The 18,373-nt window shown below is 38.8% G+C and overlaps 1 protein-coding gene across 5 annotated transcripts; it reads right to left on the reverse strand.

Moving 5' to 3' along the window:
• Positions 1–233: 233 nt before the first annotated feature.
• Positions 234–16,718, reverse strand: bin1a (bridging integrator 1a). 5 transcript variants are annotated; one of them, XM_085434238.1, is made up of 20 exons: positions 16,375–16,718; positions 15,497–15,577; positions 15,270–15,324; positions 15,057–15,151; positions 14,285–14,380; positions 13,998–14,108; positions 13,774–13,866; positions 13,322–13,407; positions 13,112–13,187; positions 12,624–12,679; positions 11,782–11,826; positions 10,595–10,664; positions 9,993–10,115; positions 9,684–9,767; positions 7,841–7,861; positions 4,399–4,788; positions 3,795–3,896; positions 3,051–3,125; positions 2,858–2,959; positions 234–2,765 (listed from the first exon to the last, which is right to left on the reverse strand). In XM_085434238.1, the coding sequence occupies exons 1-20, from the start codon at positions 16,459–16,461 to the stop codon at positions 2,664–2,666; spliced, it is 1,950 nt and encodes a 649-aa protein (XP_085290364.1). In that variant the 5' UTR covers positions 16,462–16,718; the 3' UTR covers positions 234–2,663. The 5 variants fall into 5 exon arrangements, with proteins under 5 accessions (XP_085290364.1, XP_085290365.1, XP_085290367.1 ...); XM_085434239.1 differs by lacking the exon at positions 11,782–11,826; XM_085434241.1 differs by lacking the exon at positions 9,684–9,767.
• Between the last annotated feature and the right edge of the window lie 1,655 nt (positions 16,719–18,373).

The following is an 18,373-nucleotide window of genomic DNA, read 5'->3' on the forward strand; positions in this document are numbered from 1 at the left end:
ATAACCAAATTTTAAAGCCGGCATTAATAACATTTAAAATATAATTTTGATTTGAACAAATTGGTGGATTAACCAGTTAACAGAACGAAAAATTCTTTTAGTAAGCAGCAATTTTGTTAATTAAAAATATTGTAAGGTTTATGCCACATCTTACACTCAGTGTTGGCATGATAAATTTAGTAGGAACTGTAAGGTACTGTACATTTAATAAATAGGAACCACAGACAAGTAGCTATTATATTTTTTATCTTTAATATTGGTCAGTTAGGTACAGGAAAGTCCTTTGTGTCATACCCCATAGCTCAACATAGGAGAGTGTTACATAAAGACAAATACAGAGCCAGACTCAGGTAAACATGACTAATTTATACAAAAAAGGGAAAAGAAATAGTGATTAATTTGCCTTAATGTGAAGCTGTTGTTCTCACGTGTTATAAGGCATTTTAAATATACATGAACAAAAGAAAGAAATGCAGTCCAAAGTGGTTTAAAAATACTGAAAACCATTCGAAAAAGTCCACTTGTGTCTGGTTGCTTGGAATTTGTCTTTATGTGACAAGCCTCCATGTAATTAGCTCTGTTTGGACCACGATACCTAGCAACATTTTGAGGCAAGGCTGATGGGCAACCAGCAGTAATAATCAGGACTGATTTGAAAGAGAATGGCAGAAAAACACACACCATGACTGCCCACCACCATCTTATAAAGTTTAACAAAACACATAAAAAAATAAAAATAAATACCTTGTTTCAACTGCCTCAAAAGTGACCCAAGTATCACTGTCTTAAATTAAGGGTGTTCACACAACAACACATGGGAAGTCAGCATGCACACAGTAACACACATACAATATGACTGTCTTTATAGAATATGTATCTGTCATCACAGCTTGGTAAAATTACACTTATACACAACAAATGCACAATAACACCTGGAACCGTAATACCAGCCAGTGGAAAAAGGCCCAAATACATTTGAGTTGCCCTTGTCCGGTCAGAAAAACTTCCCCTGGTAGGTTGTGGCGGTGGTATCATCCAATAACAATAGCCTATAGATAAAGATTTCTGATCTCAAACAACTCATAAACACACACACATACAATCGTACACACGTACATTTTCTCTCAGACTTATTACATGTTAATAACATCATGAGAATCGCTGTTAATTCAGTGACTGAATGAATGACTGAATGTGAGATAGTTTTAACTACCTACGCGGCTACGTCGAGAGCAGTAAACCTTACAGAAGTACAAAACACTCCATATCATCCTCAGTTGGCAATTCTGTTGACATAGTTACATTAGGCTATATGTAATCATTGCTTGGCAGCATATAAAAATAAAAGAAGTTGCTCTGGTGCATATTCATAATCATCTGCATGTGAGTTAAATAGTCTCTTTGCAAACAGAGGGAACTGTTTTCGGCACATTTATTTATTTATTTAGTTAGTGAGGCTGGCTCAGTTATTATATATTTGATTAGTATAAGGGTGTTGCCATATCTATAAACTATTATACTACCAGTAGCAGTTTCTTGTTTCTGTATTTTGTAGGCTAGCTTTTAGCAAGCCAGGCTAATGCATATTTGAAATCGCTTGATAAGGTAAAAAAACAAACAAAAAAACAACAACAGTCAAAAATAATTTATCAATTAGTCATTAATACCATATGAGACTCCCAGACCAGAAATCATAATTATGGATTCCTTGTTTACTTGACTGTTGTCCAGCAATGTAAATCCAGTAATATGTTGATCAGTTAACAACATATATGTATTTATTTGGATTTTAACAACAGGTTCATACTACCTATACCACCACAGAGTCTAAACTAATACAACAACCAAGGGCCAATCTTCTATAAGTAAACAGTTAAAATAGGGATAAAGGACAGGTTTTATCCAATGCAGTTTATCAGGAGTGTGATCACTAATCTGAGAACTCCAGTCCTAGTTAAAGATCTGCTGCTGGGCTGATGAGGTTTCAGTACCATGTAAGTTCAAAGTTAGAAGGAAAGTGAAGTTGCAAGCTAGGAGTTGGTTCGATTTTTTCAGCGTTTTAATCTGCTTAGTCACTGTTTCTACTAAAGTGAAGTGTTTTTACCTTTTGCTCAGCCTTACATTCTCTTAACAAATCCATTTTTAGACGGATGTGGGTGTAAGACGCTCTGCTACACCTGACATCATACTAACTACAAACGGTCCTTGATATCTCATTCCCAGTTTAAAACATGTCAGTCAACATCTTTTGCATGATGACGAGTGATCAAGGATAAAAGATTTTAATGCCATTTCAGCTGCAACCATTTCAGGAATCACCATCCTTGCATTTATTCAGTATGAGCTCGAGTCTCCAATCACTTCCTCAAATATCAGGTAATTGCAGTGAAAAACTGCTGAAAGTGAAACCTGTGAAATGGCTACATCTGTAATTTGTAAATGTTGGCAGAAATCCACAGAAATGCCAACATCCCCTTTTAGCACAGTGTAGCAGACCTTAGAAATGCATGATTTCATCCAGGGCTGTGACAGCTCTGCTTTTATGGCCAAAGTCCTAGGAAAGATACAGTATCAGGGCAAGAAAGGGAAAATGGGCAAGAGGAAGAGAAACATAAAGAAAGTGCCGGACTGCGGTCCTGTCCTCTTGTAGATAAGAGGCAGCCTCACAGCCTCTGGGTAAAGTTTTCGGGAAATACTCCTTTAGTGCCATTTTCTTTGTTTTGCTGCCAGTCGTCTTGCTTTACTCCCATCAGCCAGCCTTCATCCTAAGCACACAAACATGCAAGCAATCAGATAACAGTGTCAGTGTTTCTGTGGCACAAAAGCACATGAGTACGCGTTTGAATTTTGAGTTTACCTGTTCTTCGGGGTTGTCAAAAGTCACTACTAGCACCACGTCACCGGCCTTCATCTCCAGTTCATCTGTGTCATTGGCAGCATAATCGTGCATCACTTGGACCTATTGTATATAAATGCTAACATGAGTTATCGTCGTATAAACAAAATACATTTTACACTTTTAGGTTTTCCCATTTGGTCTCCTGTTTTACCTTGAACAGAAAGCCAGGAGGCATCTCTGCAGATTCTGATGCTACTTCTGTTGATTCTGCTGCTACTGCAGGTGTCTGGACAATAAATACATTTAAAAAAAATGCTTAATTTATGGATACATTATTTAAATAGTAACATTTCACCTTAAAGCACACATACATGTCCATTAAATTTTACTACCTGTCTTTTTTAAACAAAATAACGACCTCATCAGATATATTATTTTGTGACTAATGAGATGCACTTTGTCTTTTATTGTATAGTTGATTCGTTAAAAGACAAATGTAGTTACCTAAAAAAAAACATTGCCAAGTATAAGGTTTACAATGTACATCACTTTGTCTTTCAACTGGTCCTTTAGGAGTAGAAACAGCCGATCATCTGCTCCATGTCATCCTATCTCTAGCATCCTCTTCTTTCACACCAACCCTCTGCAGGTCCTCCTTCACAGCATCCATGAATATTCTCTGAGGTCTTCCTCTTTTCCTTTCTTGGCAGCTCCATCTCCAAAATTCTTCGATATATCCACTATTTCTCCCCTGAACATGTTCAGCCTTGCCTCTTTTACTTTTATTTCCAAACCTCTCAACCTGAACTGTTGCTTTGATACACTAATTTTTAATCCTGTTCACCCAGTAAAAAATCTTAACATCAGCACTGCCAACTCTATCTTAGCCTCTTGTCATTTTGTTGGTGCCACAATCTCCATAAATAACAGAATAAATATAAACTCTTGCGCTCACCTCCTCTTCCTCCTTTGCTTCTTCTTCCACTACTGGTGCAGCCGGTGCAGTTGGTGTAGCTGGTTCAGCTGCTGCAGCTGCTGCAGCTGCTGCAGAGTCTCCCTGGTAGCAGAGAGAAAGATAAATAACAAGAGAGGTTAAAAGGTGAGACGGATAAAACCTTAAATTAAAGAGGGGCAAAGAATGAAAGAAAGAAGAAACAGACAACATGAGACAAAGACAAGCAGAAAAGCCTAAACAGCAAAGTCTTTGTTATTACAGGCATGCTGCACAGATGCAAGATTAAATACTACTGTACAGTTGCAATAAAGCTTTTGCACAGAATACTATGTGTGTGGATTAGCAGTGACTGGGATTAACTGAGTGTAGAGAAGCAGATGTTGCTATTCTTTTCCTTCCCTCAACAATTTATTTTCAACTTGCCCTCTTTATCACATTTGATGCATCCTAAATCTTTCCATGTCAAGATTTCTCCATCTGCCACCTTTTATTCACATGATCTTTTTCTCTCCAGTACCCCATGCTCAAACCTCTTTCTTAAGAGTCGATGCATCCATCATTTTCATCCAGATGCATCTCTATATTTTTTTCTCTCCTTGGTTACCTGACCCTCTTCATTATCCAACACAGCAGCAGCTGGGGGGGCTTCCTCCTCAACTGCGTCTGCTGGAGCCTCATCTGCAGGTGTTTCATAGTCTGTGGCAGGCACCTCTGCGACTGGTTGGCTTTCCTCATCGCCCCAGCCCTCTTGGGCTTCAGCTACGGTGTCATAATCAACCGGCTGGTTTTCATCATCCCCCCATCCCTCTTGAGCTGCAGCCAAAGGGTCATAGCGAACTGGCTGGGTTCCGTCATCCCCCCAGCCCTCTGTAGCAGCTGTGATGGGATCATAGTGGACAGGCTGCGAACCATCATCCCCCCAGGCCTCTGTAGCAGCAGCCACAGGGTCATAGTGCTGTGTGGTCGCTTCTTCTTGGGCACCACTGTCCTCAGGCTGAAGGGCAAGGGTCAGGTTTCAAGGAGTCAAGAGGGCACAAGAGATATTTTACCTTCTGGATATTCTAAGGGCTTCATAAATCAAATGGGATCAAGAAGAATTAAAAATAAGAGAAAGCTGGAGATGTTGTATGACCAGTTTAAGACTAATAATAAAAGTAAAGTATTGTTAATGTAGAAAGGGGTTTGATATTTTTTTTAAAGTGTAACTAAATTGATTTAGAAGAGATACATTCATAAGAAAGAAAGGAGGGAGTTTGAAATGTTTAAATACTAACAGGTCATACAAGTGATTTTGAATGTTTTAGCCCTTAATGTAACAACTATCTTTTACTAAATCTTATACTGGCCATATTGATGTAGCCAAAATACTTCTCTGTTTCCAAAGGATGATAGTTTTCACTTTGTCTTTAAAGAACACTGTAAGCATTTGGAAATTGACCAACTGTTGTATTTTGCAAAGGCAAATGTTTTCTATTCTTTCCCGATAAAGGGTTTTAGTTGCTCATCAGGTCTAGACTGCAGGCAAGCAAGTTTTGCACCTGGACTCATGCTACAAAGCCACACTGATAGAATCTGTACAAACAGACGCTTGGCATTGTCCAGGTGAAATAAGCTAACTGTGTATGACATTGTCTGTCTACCAGCATAAAACCTGCATATATCATTCAGCATTAATGGTCCCATACATCAGCGGTCCACAACCTTTTTTGCGCCACGGACCAGTTTAATGTCAGACAATATTTTCACGGACCGGCTTTTAAGGTGTCGCGGATAAATACAACAAAATAAAATGATGCGACCAAGACAAAAACTGTGGTATTTTGTAAGTATAATAATAAATTATTATTATTATTATAATAATTGTGTAACTTTATTAGCAGCATCCTCCTGAAATGCACCAACAACATTGAGAGTAACATCCTCCTCTCTGCCCCTTAATGCTCTCTGGTCACTATGGTAACACGGAAATATTTCTTTCAAAATAAGACACATAACTACAACATGGGAAAAGACCCAGGGAAACCGAGTTAATGATAAAAACCCAGAATTTCACACCCGAGCTTCAACTCTCGCGGTACCAAACGACTCACGGACCGGACCGGGGGTTGGGGACCGCTGCCGTACATGGCATGGAAGTTAACGTGTACTGTACCTGTACTAATGTACCACAATCTGGTTTTTGTTTGTGTGACTATCATGAAAATTGGGGACATGGCATGTCACATTGTCCAAAGACTGTTAAGCATTTTGAAATCTTGGTTCACGGGACAGTTTTCTAATATGTCTTGGTCTTATTTACGTTCACAGTAGAAGGTGGAGAGATTTGTTGATTTTCTTTAGGCTATATGTTGTTTTAAGACTGACAGCAGTTTTCAGAAATGTTCTTGAGCCCTATATGGGCTCTGCATGGCTTGAGAGCCCCAAAAACATGGCCATTCAATATCGTATTTTAGCACAATCCCTTGTGTATAGAGTATGGAGTGTATTTCTTTTAATGACATAATGTGTCACATAATGTGTCTTTTTTTGAGAAAATTCTGACAACATTCATATTCTTAAATAGAATAAATAGAATAGAATAGAACAGAATAGTTCTTTATTGTTATTTTACACTTTTTGGTTTTGGCTTGACTTTTTTAAAATATTCAATCTTCATTTGGAAACAGGGCTGTACTTAATGTTAAATAAGGGGCTAAAACTCTTGCAAAATGAGAATGGTCTTTTGAAGGGATTTGAACAGCGATAAGTATTATCCTTATCAAAATAATTGGTAATATTTAAAGATAAAAATAAAGAAATGTATCTTAATTGAGCAGAAACAGGACCATGGGAGATCAGAATATGTCATTGCTCACAAGCATTATCATCATAATTACCATAAAGCCCATGAAGATTGATGTGGAAGTACCAACCTTTACAGAAAAGGTTCAGATTAAATCAAAAGACAGATGAGGGTTAAGGAAGGGTGGCAGTAGAAGGCAAAAACATAAAAGCTGTCAGCTTTTTCCCATCAGAAGATAGATGTTGGATCTTCTGTGTGTGGTTAGCAAGCATGGTTTCTAATCCAAGGCTATGTTCAGATGGAGAAAGAGGAAGGAAGCTTTGTAAGAGTAGACATGTCAGTCCTTTCTGAGCCATCACTGCTTTGCCTCAGCCTCAAATATAGCAAAACTCCATGATTGTTGAGACACGTCTCTCTTAACAGCGAGAGGGACGAACAAAAACGTAGGTTAATGGTCAAAAGGCCAAGCTACGAAAAAAGGCTTTGTGAAGTTGCCCAGTAGCTCTTGTTAGTTTACCAGACTCGTTTGTATAACACAATCCACAGCAAGCGTGAGCAACTTCACTAAACTTTGAGAACACAAAAGATCCCTGTGTGTCACATGAACCATGAAAATAACATGTAAAGGCTACATGTTCTATCAGTTTGACATGTGAACATACAGGTACAGCATGTGAAGGGAAACAGAAAGGAAATAAGTCAATTCAGTTGCAAATGATTTCAAACCACAGAAAATATTTTTCACTATTAATATTATGTTTCACTTTTACATTAGAATTTACCATAAAACACTGGGTACACTGGGGCTTTTAAAGGTCAGTGGTGTTTTCAGGAGGCAAAAGAAATAGAGTGATTTTAATTGTGGACTGCACACAAGACACTAATTATATGGACTCAGTATGTATAACTGTATGAAATGTCAACTTGGAACTGAATTGACTCAAACTCATTCACAAGCGCCATTTGTGCTGTTCAACAATATCTTCAGTGTCTATCAAATCACGCACTGCAGACACAAAGACAATGCACAAACAGATTTGGGACAGACAAATGAAAGAGGTCAGTGTATTGAAAAGCTTGCTAAACAGAAAAGCTGTAATAGAAAAGGCATAATAGGAGCGGGGCTTCTATAATGTATGACTGTTATTAAACTGATGGTTACTAGAAAAAAATAGAAATAAGTATTGATGAAGATGATGATAATTAGATTTTTTGCTAATTACTGTTGCACTTTTTTTTTTTAGCATGAGTATAGATGGCTTACCCATGAGTCCCAGTTTGCAGGCTGTGGAAAACAAAGGAAGTAATAAATACGAAGAGCAGAATACTTTACAGGGTTGTTGCTTTTGCCTTTTACATTCAATAAGACACGCCCCATGCTCTAGAGCTACAAGCCCATAGCATAAGATCTCCAGCAGAACAACTGTACAAGCACTATGTGGTAAAGTATTAACTGATGTGTGAAGTCTGAAGGGGTAGATTTGTTAAATATATTAGTATATTATTTAATTGTGTTAAAAACTAACAACACTCTCAGACCAATGGATAACAATGTCACTTGGAACAGAGGACAATATTTTAACATTAAGATTTGGCAGCCTGTAAAACTAAGTCATAGAGCATAGCAAGAGCATTAGGGAATCCACAGTTAGGTCCACAATTACATTTTTTGTAATTTTGCCTCAGTACACAAATATAGGCAATATGATAAAAATTAAAGTGATAATTGACGTGTTAACTTTTAGCTTTAACTCAAGCATCTTAAAAAAAGCCTTCCGTTAATTGATTGTGAATTATAGCCTTGGCATTGTAGGGCCCCCCAACCAGCAATAGCAGATGGCTTCCCCTCTGAGCCTGGTTCTGCTCAGATTTCTTCCTGTTGAAAGGGAGTTTTTCTTTCCCACTGTCTCCTTGCTTGCTCATATGGGGTCATCTGATTTTGGAGGTTTTCTCTCTTATATTGGAGGTTCTTTAAAAAATATATATATACATACATATAAAGGGATTAAGGAAAATATTAAGATAAAAGATTTTATCTCTCATTTGAGGCAATAACTTGTGATTTGGGGCTATACGCATGAACTTGAACAGAATTGAACTAAAGTGAATATTATACTACCACTAGTATAATGATTAATGAATATATAGTCAAACTATAACTGCGCTCTATGTACTTCTGTGCACTTCACAGGAGCATTTCTGATATTAATTATCAGTGATTCGTAGCTTTTCACCAGATCAATATTTTTACTGTACTATTAGTTTTGGTTTGCTCATCATGTACTTTCGTGAAAAAATATCTTTTGGCATGTTGGATGTTTAACGTTTTCACAAACTAACTGTAACTCTGCTAATTTTAGTTTAATTATACATTATGTGTACTTTAAAACCAAAACAATTAACTGAAATGGGTTAAAAAGCTCTATACACTGGGCTTCAGAGTGGGGAATTTAAAATGTATGGGTTTGTCATTGCAAGCTTCTTGTCTTTCAAGCTATGTAAATCACAAGTAATGGCATGTAGTAACTTTGATCAATACCATGCATAGTATAAGCCAAACAAAAATAGATCATTTAAGTATTTGAAAGAATAAAAGCAACTTCCCAGTAACATGAGGACCGTTTAGGTTATTGAGAATTTGTACAGTCTTGGGGACCAAGAAAGAACAGCAAAGCAGGGCTGTAGTCTGCAGTTCATGCCATGAGTGATCCATGGAAAGTGCTAAAGCAGGAAGAAGTGTACACTAGAGGCAGGTGTCTACAGGTCATCATGCCTTCATCTAACTCTTTTTTGGTATTTTGGAAAGAAGCAGAGCAGGCAACACTTCAAACTATGCCACGCTTACCAAGTGATTTCAATTTCTATTCAGACCTATCAAGCTTATTTCAGCATATTTAAAGTGAACCAACCACACTGGCAATGGCAGATGTTGTTGGCTAATCCTTCATTGGACATCTCATTCTTTAACTCAGTTCATTTGGAATTAAATATCATGAAATGAACTTAAATTCTGTCTGAATAGAAACTAAAACCTCTTGTGAAGACTGACATATCTTAAAAGAGAGAGGGTCTCTAGGATCTTTATCTTCATGCCGTGAATCATCCACCTGTGTGACCGTGGAGGCTTTGGTTGCTGCACTGAAAGAATCCAGGTCCATGTCCAACAGGTTGCTCACTGCAGGACTGTCAAACTGATAACAACAGGAACAGGAGGGCTCATTGGCTAATTGGGCACAACAGTGGGAGGGGGGATAAGGACAGAATTGAAAAGACAGAATAGAATAGAATAGAATAGAATAGAATAGAATAGAATAGAATAGGAGAAATTAGAGGAGGTGCAGATCAGAAGCGGGTGTTCTGACCTGCACAGAAAAGGGGAAAGCTAAAGGGTTCATCGACAGCAGCTGCTCACTGACCTCTGTAGGGGAGGTGACGTTGATATCAGGAGTAGCTGCAGCATCAAAAAGGTTGATGATATTCTCTGTTTTTAGCTCTTTAGATGGTGTCACCTTGGGTGGAGGAGGCACTGCTGGTCTGAGCTAGAATATAGAAAAAAGGCAGTAATTAATTCCTTCAACTAGACAAATCAATTGGACTTTGCTGTTATGAATGCAAAATTCATATTATGCAGTTCAATTTTGTCGGAATGTGCAAATTATATTTTGTATTCATTTGTTTTGAAGTACATGCCAGATGGATCAACATAAATAAGTTCTACGATAGTCTCACAAAAACTTTACCATGAAGCCGTGAATGTGTTTACATATACGATAATAGCCTAAACTGGGGTTCTATTGCCGATCACAAAGAGTTGACCTGAATTTAAAAACAAATGAAAAAAAATGTTTTGAAAAAACAAACAAACAAATAAACCACTTACAGCCCAAAATCCACAGGTATGGCAACCCTATGTGTAAGTGATGATGGCTCCCCAGAAACTAAAACACTAAATGATCCTCTGTGTATTCTGAACAAAGAGAAAACATCAGTGTGTGTGTGTGAGACACTGTTTGTCTACCTTGGATGGGGATTTGGGGATCGGGGGTGGTCCTCCTGGCCTGAGAGTGTGGTTAGATGCCTCTTTACCGCTGAGTAAACAAGATAGAGAGAAAGAGGGAGAAGAAAAGAAAACAAATTACAGAGAAAGCAATGAAGACGGCAAACGATATGAGATAAAAGCGCCGAGGTTAAAGAAGCAGCTAAATGCTAAAACACAAGATTGTAAGAAGGGTTACAAGACATGCACTGCAAGATTTCAAGCTGAAAGTGTTAGAAAAGCTGTCATGCAAGAAAAGTGAGTCCCCTTTCATGGTTTCAAGTCCTCTCCTCTCATGCAAGCAGGCTTTGTTTGTGCCTCCAGTAAATCGTCACAAGCGAGCAGTGATAGAGGCAACTCCTGTTACAGAGAAGATGCTCTAAAGTGGATAAAAGCTGCTCCAGAGCTGCAGATATTAAAAAAACGTTGACATATACCTGTAACTTAAAGCTGCAACAGGTGATTTTGTACACTGGCTGTTTTAGATGGCAGTGAGAGGTACGTTTTGGAATGTCAAACACATCAAGGAATTTGGTGTTTAGGATTCAGGGAAAGACAACAATTCTGGAGCTCCAGAACTCCAGGGTCCCCCCTAAGATCCAGGCTTATTTTGCGTCAGCATCTCTGAATATGTATGCTGAGTCATTTTACCACAGACAGAAGCTGCAGCTCCACTGATGTGTGTTCACTTATGGATCCTACAAAAACAATGCATGTTTATATATCTACAATTTAGTCATTTTAATCTTCTCTAATTTATTTTGGTCCATAGTTTTTATGATGAACCTTTGCTCTATTGTTGGATTTCAGTTCCTTGGTTTCCACTTGGCTTGAAAACATTGAACACTACTGACTAATGCAGGACCGACTGAAAATTCACCTTCTACCTTACGGTGAAAGACAGCATAACTGTTGCTAACAGTGACAGTCTTGCGTGGCGCAGCATATAAGACACACAGGTCTACTCAACTCTATCTGCAGCTCTGAGCACGAAACTTTCCGATCCAAAAGTACTTCTTTGAAATCACTTGCACAAATCAAGCATCCAGTGCTCTGAAAACTCCCAAGTCTGCAGACTGACTAACATACACGCTAGCTCAACAGACAGGTCAGTTGGACAGACAGACAACAGTTGTTTCATCATTGTTACCCCAGCTGCTTCCAGTTACCTCCTATTTGCTCCTGATGATGAGGCGCCGCAGATACCTGTCTTGCTGAAAGGGGGGGTGGGGGATTCAGGGGTAGCTCTAAGTTAATCCATTGCTGTTTTTGATATGTGGTGTAATAATCTAAAAGATTCACAGTGATAGATTATTGCACCACTTCAGACATGCATCATAAATTAGTGATGCAATAGGGAGATCAGCCTTCAACATAAATCAGTTAAGATCATACATTACTCTAAAATATTTATCCCTTACAAGCACTCATAGAAACGTCTTCTATTTGCTGTTAATGTTAATCAAAAAATGAGGTATTTTTGGAACCTGCAGGATTTACAAATTAAAATAAAACTCTGCTCATAAACAGTGTGGACAAAAAAAGATGTATAAATAACCTCCCCACTTCATTTATGCATCAAAAACAATGGCTTTGCGCTCTTCCTAAGGTAAACTAGTTTATGAGGCTCAGCATTCTGAAATCACTGTCAGGATTTTTTTTTCAAGCAGCTGTTTCAGGTAATCTGAAATGTTTCCAGTACCTCAGGTGTGTAAAACCCAATTTTATCAAAATAAAATTTGATTAAAATTAGTGCTGTCAGCGTTAATCTCGTTAAAATGACGTTAAAATGCATTAACGCGGCAAATCTCCGTTAGCGAGTTAGTTATGGCATTAACGTCATTTTAACAAGATTAACGCAGACAGCCCTAATTAAAATAGAAAAATAAAATGATATCTGTTTAATTCCACAGATCCCTCCTAAAGCTTAACCTCTTATGTAAAAAGAATATGAAACAAGCAGTTTCCAAGTACCTGAGAGAATTTAAATGACGGCTCATTTCTCACTAACCTAGTTGTGTCTGTTTCCTCCAGTTTCTCCAGGGTGTCATACATATCCTGATCCAACTGTAGAGACAGAAAGATGGTGTGTAAGATAAACATTTTTATATCATGTATTTATTTATTTAATTAATATTACATTTCCTTTGCCACCTTCTTTGATTTATATTTTACACTGCGAAGGCACCCTCCTAATAGATATTGTTATCCATGTATTGTAAAGTGTGTTTGCTACAGTTTGTTTCCATCGTCGGGTCCAAACAAATTACTTAGAAACTTTTCTCTTTCAAGGGAAAAAACAGAAATACATTAAAACACACTTTGCACTAGGTGATAAACAAGGAAGGTTAGATCAGATTTTATATTCAGCTGCAGGCCCTGCTGACATAGTCGATGGCCTCGTCTGGCCTGAACTGTTATCTGATATACTGCATCCATTTCTCTCGTCTAATCTTTATCTAAATCCATCACTGCTAGAGGCTTATAGAAGACTCCTACCCGACTCATTTCTTTGTGAAACTTCTCCTCAAAACCAGCCAAACTCTGGAAGGTGCTGACATAAAACCCAACACGACTAGAAAGGGCAGAGAAGAGAGAGACAGCACTGACTGCATTAACAGCTTGACTTCATTTAATATGCCTATAAGCACAGAAGAAAGTGAAATGCACTGATCCATTTAGGAAAAATCAAAAACACATATTCCCTACCTGTTCCAAAGTGACGGCAACTCTTCTTGCAAGTCAGCATTAATCTCCTCAAACACCTTCTGGGCCCTTTCTAGCTCCTCCTCAGCCTGAAATTAATGAATTAGAGTATGTTTGCAAGTGTGTTAGATGTTCTGGTAATGAATTAAATACATTGTGTGTGTGTGTGTGTGTGTGTGTGTGTGTGTGTGTGTGTGTGTGTGTGTGTGTGTGTGTGTATGCACAACATCTCTTCCACCACTGATTGTGCTTAATATGATTTGTTCTTTTTGATGTTCTCATTTTCAATTTGCCCTCATTAGATTATCAACAGAGAGGACAGACAAACACAGGGGTCATCTCTAGAAAGGCTTCCTGAAACTAGCTCATACTGACTTCTTTGTTATGGTAACATATATTTTACTGCTGGGTTACCAGAAAACTCCTTACAATTGTAGAATAAGGTAAATATGTACCTGGCTCCTGGAAAGACTGCTTTGGGCAACGTTGTGTGCAGACAGAATACCCTGAGCCCATCCTGGAGTGGCCCTTTCCAACAAGGATGAGGGCTACAAAACAAACATATATATTTTTTTAGGTTTCTTACATGTTGATTCACCTAAATAATGAACTGAAAAACAAAATAATTGTTGAATTTTGCATCTGAGTGATTACAAACACCGCAGCGCATTTGTTTTACCTTAGTAATTTTAATGCCCCCGTCCTTTTTCTTGGTTTTGTGTGTCACGGCATAGTTATGCCTGGCACTGTCGTAATCTACCAGCTTCCTGTCCCTTTTAGCTATACGAGTCTGAATAAAAAGAAAAAAAAATGTATTATTCACTTTCTTCATTTATATCGAAATGCTCAGTATTCATACAACATGCTTTCCAGCAAGGTCACAATATATAAAAGAGACGCTCACTGCCACTGGATTAACATTTAAGACCAACGATTTTTTGTTGAGGTCACGACCTCTTAACTTACCTTAATATCAGGGAACTGGCCCAGGTAAGTATCCATGGAGATGAGAGCATGATCAACCAGCTTCTGGTGGTAATCAGTCCAAAGCACATCACAATCCTGCAAGATGAAGGAATGTACAGAAGCAGGCACAAGACAGACTGTTTAACATTATACGAGACAAATCTCCTGCAGAGCACATTTTATATTGGAGTAGCATGCAATGTGAATATATTTCTCCTTTACTTTGTAACTTGTTTCAGGAGCTCTGTCGCATCATTTTGACTTGTGGTCTTCACTAAGGCAAAAGCCTTTTAGCTAATTGCAATGACTTCTTGCTATTTGTGGCTAATCAAAAATGACCTCAAGAATACAATTAGAGGACATTTTAAGGATCTCTGCAACATTTTTCACCAGACGTGGTTCTACGACATTCAGCATAATATAAAGTCTGTAGCAGTACAGTTTTTCATGCTATGGGACTATAATTGCTTGCAGAGATGGACAGCCTGAATATTTCAGAAGAGCGGTTATTCTATTATTTTCTAATCAGCTTGGAGGACTCGTGTAGTTGAAACCATTTATAACACAGGATTGGCGAACATCCTTCCGTTTACCTCATGACGACCAGACTTGTAACACTCAGCACTAAGTGGGCACGCATACTTGAAGGCAAGAAAAGTATAACCCCTGTATCACACAACTTTCAGGATGTCTAAGCGCACACATCATGTACACACATATAGCCTACTCACTTAATATGGCTTTTAAAGAAATAGTAAAAAGTGTTTCTCACCTCCACAATGGAGTCCACTTCATTCTTGCCGTACCAGTCTTGCTCATACATGTCAGCTAGACATGCCTGAAGGTTCTTAGAGGACTCATGCATGGCTAAGGACAAACATACATCCTCTATATTAGCTTATATTAGTGTGTATTCATACGCCAATGAAAGTGTGTTTCTGTGTGTTTGTGTCTCTGGATTGACTTGTGTGTTTGTGCGTGTCACCTTTCACAGCCTCGAGGTATGCTCTTAAATCCCTCTGGAGTTTGCTGCCTTCAGCCTGAGGATGAAACACTAAATGTGAGCCTCATCAAAAAACGCCAATCGTGTATTATATGCTGTGGATTCAGACTCAATGCAGGCTACAGTTTATCCTATTTTAGGCCATACTATTGTTGATATCTAGAAAATGTTTAATTATGACTCCATGAGTCACTGAACTGCACTCTTACATATTGTTTGTTGAAGTTGATTACTCCCTCTTCAAAAGCGACATCTTTGGTCTCGTCTGCTTTGCCAAGTTTCTGCAGAACCTGTCACACAAATAATGATTGAAAACATCAGACCGTACAACTGATTCCCAGCAGCTTTCTGTTTTGCCATCAAAAATCAATAGTATTTCTTTGCATTTGGTTAGAAACATGAAGTGACGATGTAAAACAGAAACATACACACACATGGCAAGTCTTTTTTTTTTTTTTTTTTTTAAATATTTGCCATATTGATGGGACATATAGCCAAAATCTCTATACACAGTCTAATTTCCCCCTTCGGTAACATTCACACAGACATAGTATGCATGTAGGGAGGCACCCGTGTCTGCTTTCTGTCTATCTTTAGCCTTACAGCAGGCTTTATAATACCTTTAGCTGAACAAATAGCGCCCCCTCCCAAATATTGAGCGCAAAGTGCAGGTGTTTAAAAGCGTAGTCTGTGGCCTCCTCTACAACCTATAGTCAACATATTGCTGCATGGTTGTTTAATAACGGCCTCAGAACGTATGAGATGATGCCCCTTACTGAGTAACATCACTCATCTGCCAGTTTAGATAGGAGCCTTCAAATACCAGACACATCAGGCTAGATCATGACAGGGCCTACACCATATCTGACTGCAGTACGTGTCCGCTGTGTGACAGTGTTTTAAAGCAGGGGAGCAGCCTATTTCAAGTAAACAGCTTCTTCCTTAAATACAGCAAACTCCACGCTTATTTGATGATGTCGTGATGCGACACTGCGCCTCTGTGGAGGATGCGGCATTACTGCTTCGTGGCGTGAGGGCCGGAGATATAAATTTACCACACAGCAACGCGTAAGGGAGACACGCTTACCTTTTCTTGCGCTCTGGTTAGTTTTTTCTGCACGTTACTGGCCACTTTCCCTGCAGTGAGCCCCTTCCCCAAATTCAGCTCAGCCATCTTGTAGCGTAGATCAGTCTTTGGATGCGGGAGGGAAGGGAATAAAAGCAATAACGATCGGAGGGACCGCTACGGTTACTGTTGAGGCAAATGCATCAATGTCCAGCTGAGAAACAACGAGGACAGGTGTAGTTGTGTGAGGTTATGATGTACCTGTGGGAAAATATGTGTGCAGAAAGCTAGCTTGTAGTCTCTAATATTGCACTGCTGTGTGTGCGCGTCCCTGACAGGAGAGGAGGAGGAGGATGCTGTGAGAGATGATCTTAAAGGCACAGATGCTGCGCGTCCACACGGGGACATTTTAAAACATCATTAGACAATAAAATAACCGCCGACACGCGGAATGTGAAGAAAAATGACGTGTTTTTGAATTGACAGCCAGAAAGGTTCTTTTGCAAACGTTTTTAATTTCATTTCTATCTGTAATTTGACTTTTTAAATTCCTGACCCGAAGTCAGGTCTTGAGATCATCAATGTCTTCGCTTTGCGAGAATTAAACATTCAGCAAAACTTTCATAACTTCCAGCAAACTGGCGATAAACAAGAGGGCTACCTTTGAGCATGCGCGGTTTTATTAACGCGTCAAAACTCGTCCGTCCAGCTCCGCTAATATATCGTTACGTAATAGGTAACATGAGAGGCTGGTTTTACTAAGGAGCAGCTGTGCGTAAACTGACCCGAGGAGTAAACATTTGTAACTCACTATTATAATCATTCATTTAAAAATTATTCTTGTTAATATTTTAATGATGTGTTTGGTTTCAAATGGAATGGAGCCAAACTATAGAGCAGAAGTATTTATATGTTTCAGTTTAAAACGCAACTACAAGGATCTTCTCTACGCACATTCACGGATGATTAAACGAAGTTGATCCCAAATCAATATCATCTGACAATAACGCAAACACCCGTGGACTACATCAGGTTTTATCTGGTTCAGATGCGTGGCTCCCGTGTCCGACACGATGATGATTTCTCTCCGGGAGGGGGCACCATCAGCACGCTACATACATCCACATAAGACCACTAGAAGCAAGGTCTTTCACGCTAAGCTGTCTGATTTTGACAAAAGGCTGCTAAAATCAAGGCAAAGGCCTGATACTGTGTAAATTTAGCCACTTTCACGAAGACGGGCAACTCAAAATATTATTCTTGGTATATTTTGAATAATCCGAGCATAGTACCAGTTGGCAAACTTTATAAAAATATTCCTGCTGTACACTTATAGCTTAGAAAAAAAATCTAATTTATTTATTTATTTATTTTAAAAAAAGACAAAAAACAAAGACAAAAAACAAACAAACCACCCATTAGAAAGTGCAACCCTTTATTTACACTGGTTGTTGGTGCCGGCTCGGAGCTCTCCGAGGTTCTGAACTGACACTATATTTTTTTGCTGAAGGAGCTCACAGGCAGCAGAGCAAACATGAAAGGCTATTGAAATAGTAGGCCGGCACTTGTGTTTTCTCTACCATTACACTAGATATAATTATATCTTGGTTGCATAATGTAGCATGAGAGCCCGCTTAAGGAGAAATCCTACTTACACATGACAAGAAAAATGGTTTAGTGTGTGGAAGCAGCTGTTCCAGAGGGAGCGATTATACAGTTTAATTTCATATTGCATGTAATGATATACCAGGCAAAAAGAAATTTTAAAAAAAAGAGAAAAATGGAGAGAGAGAGAGAAAATGTGCCCTTTGTCCCTCCTTTGCATCAAACTGCTTTACAGTAAATGTCTCCTTCTTTCCTTCTCTCTCACTTTCTCCTCCTCCTCTTCCCTTTCCCCCCTCCCATCACTCCATCTCCCGGGCTCTTTATCCCCGACAATAACAACATTTGGCCACGAGTCACCAAACCCATTCGTTCACATATAATCACAGGAATAGAGCACCCATCCACCTCCCCCCCC

Source organism: Copadichromis virginalis, linkage group LG16 (assembly GCF_057382275.1).
Source record: "Copadichromis virginalis isolate Kocher_CV1m ecotype Utaka linkage group LG16, C_Virginalis_male_GT1.1, whole genome shotgun sequence".
Lineage (NCBI taxonomy): Eukaryota > Metazoa > Chordata > Actinopteri > Cichliformes > Cichlidae > Copadichromis > Copadichromis virginalis.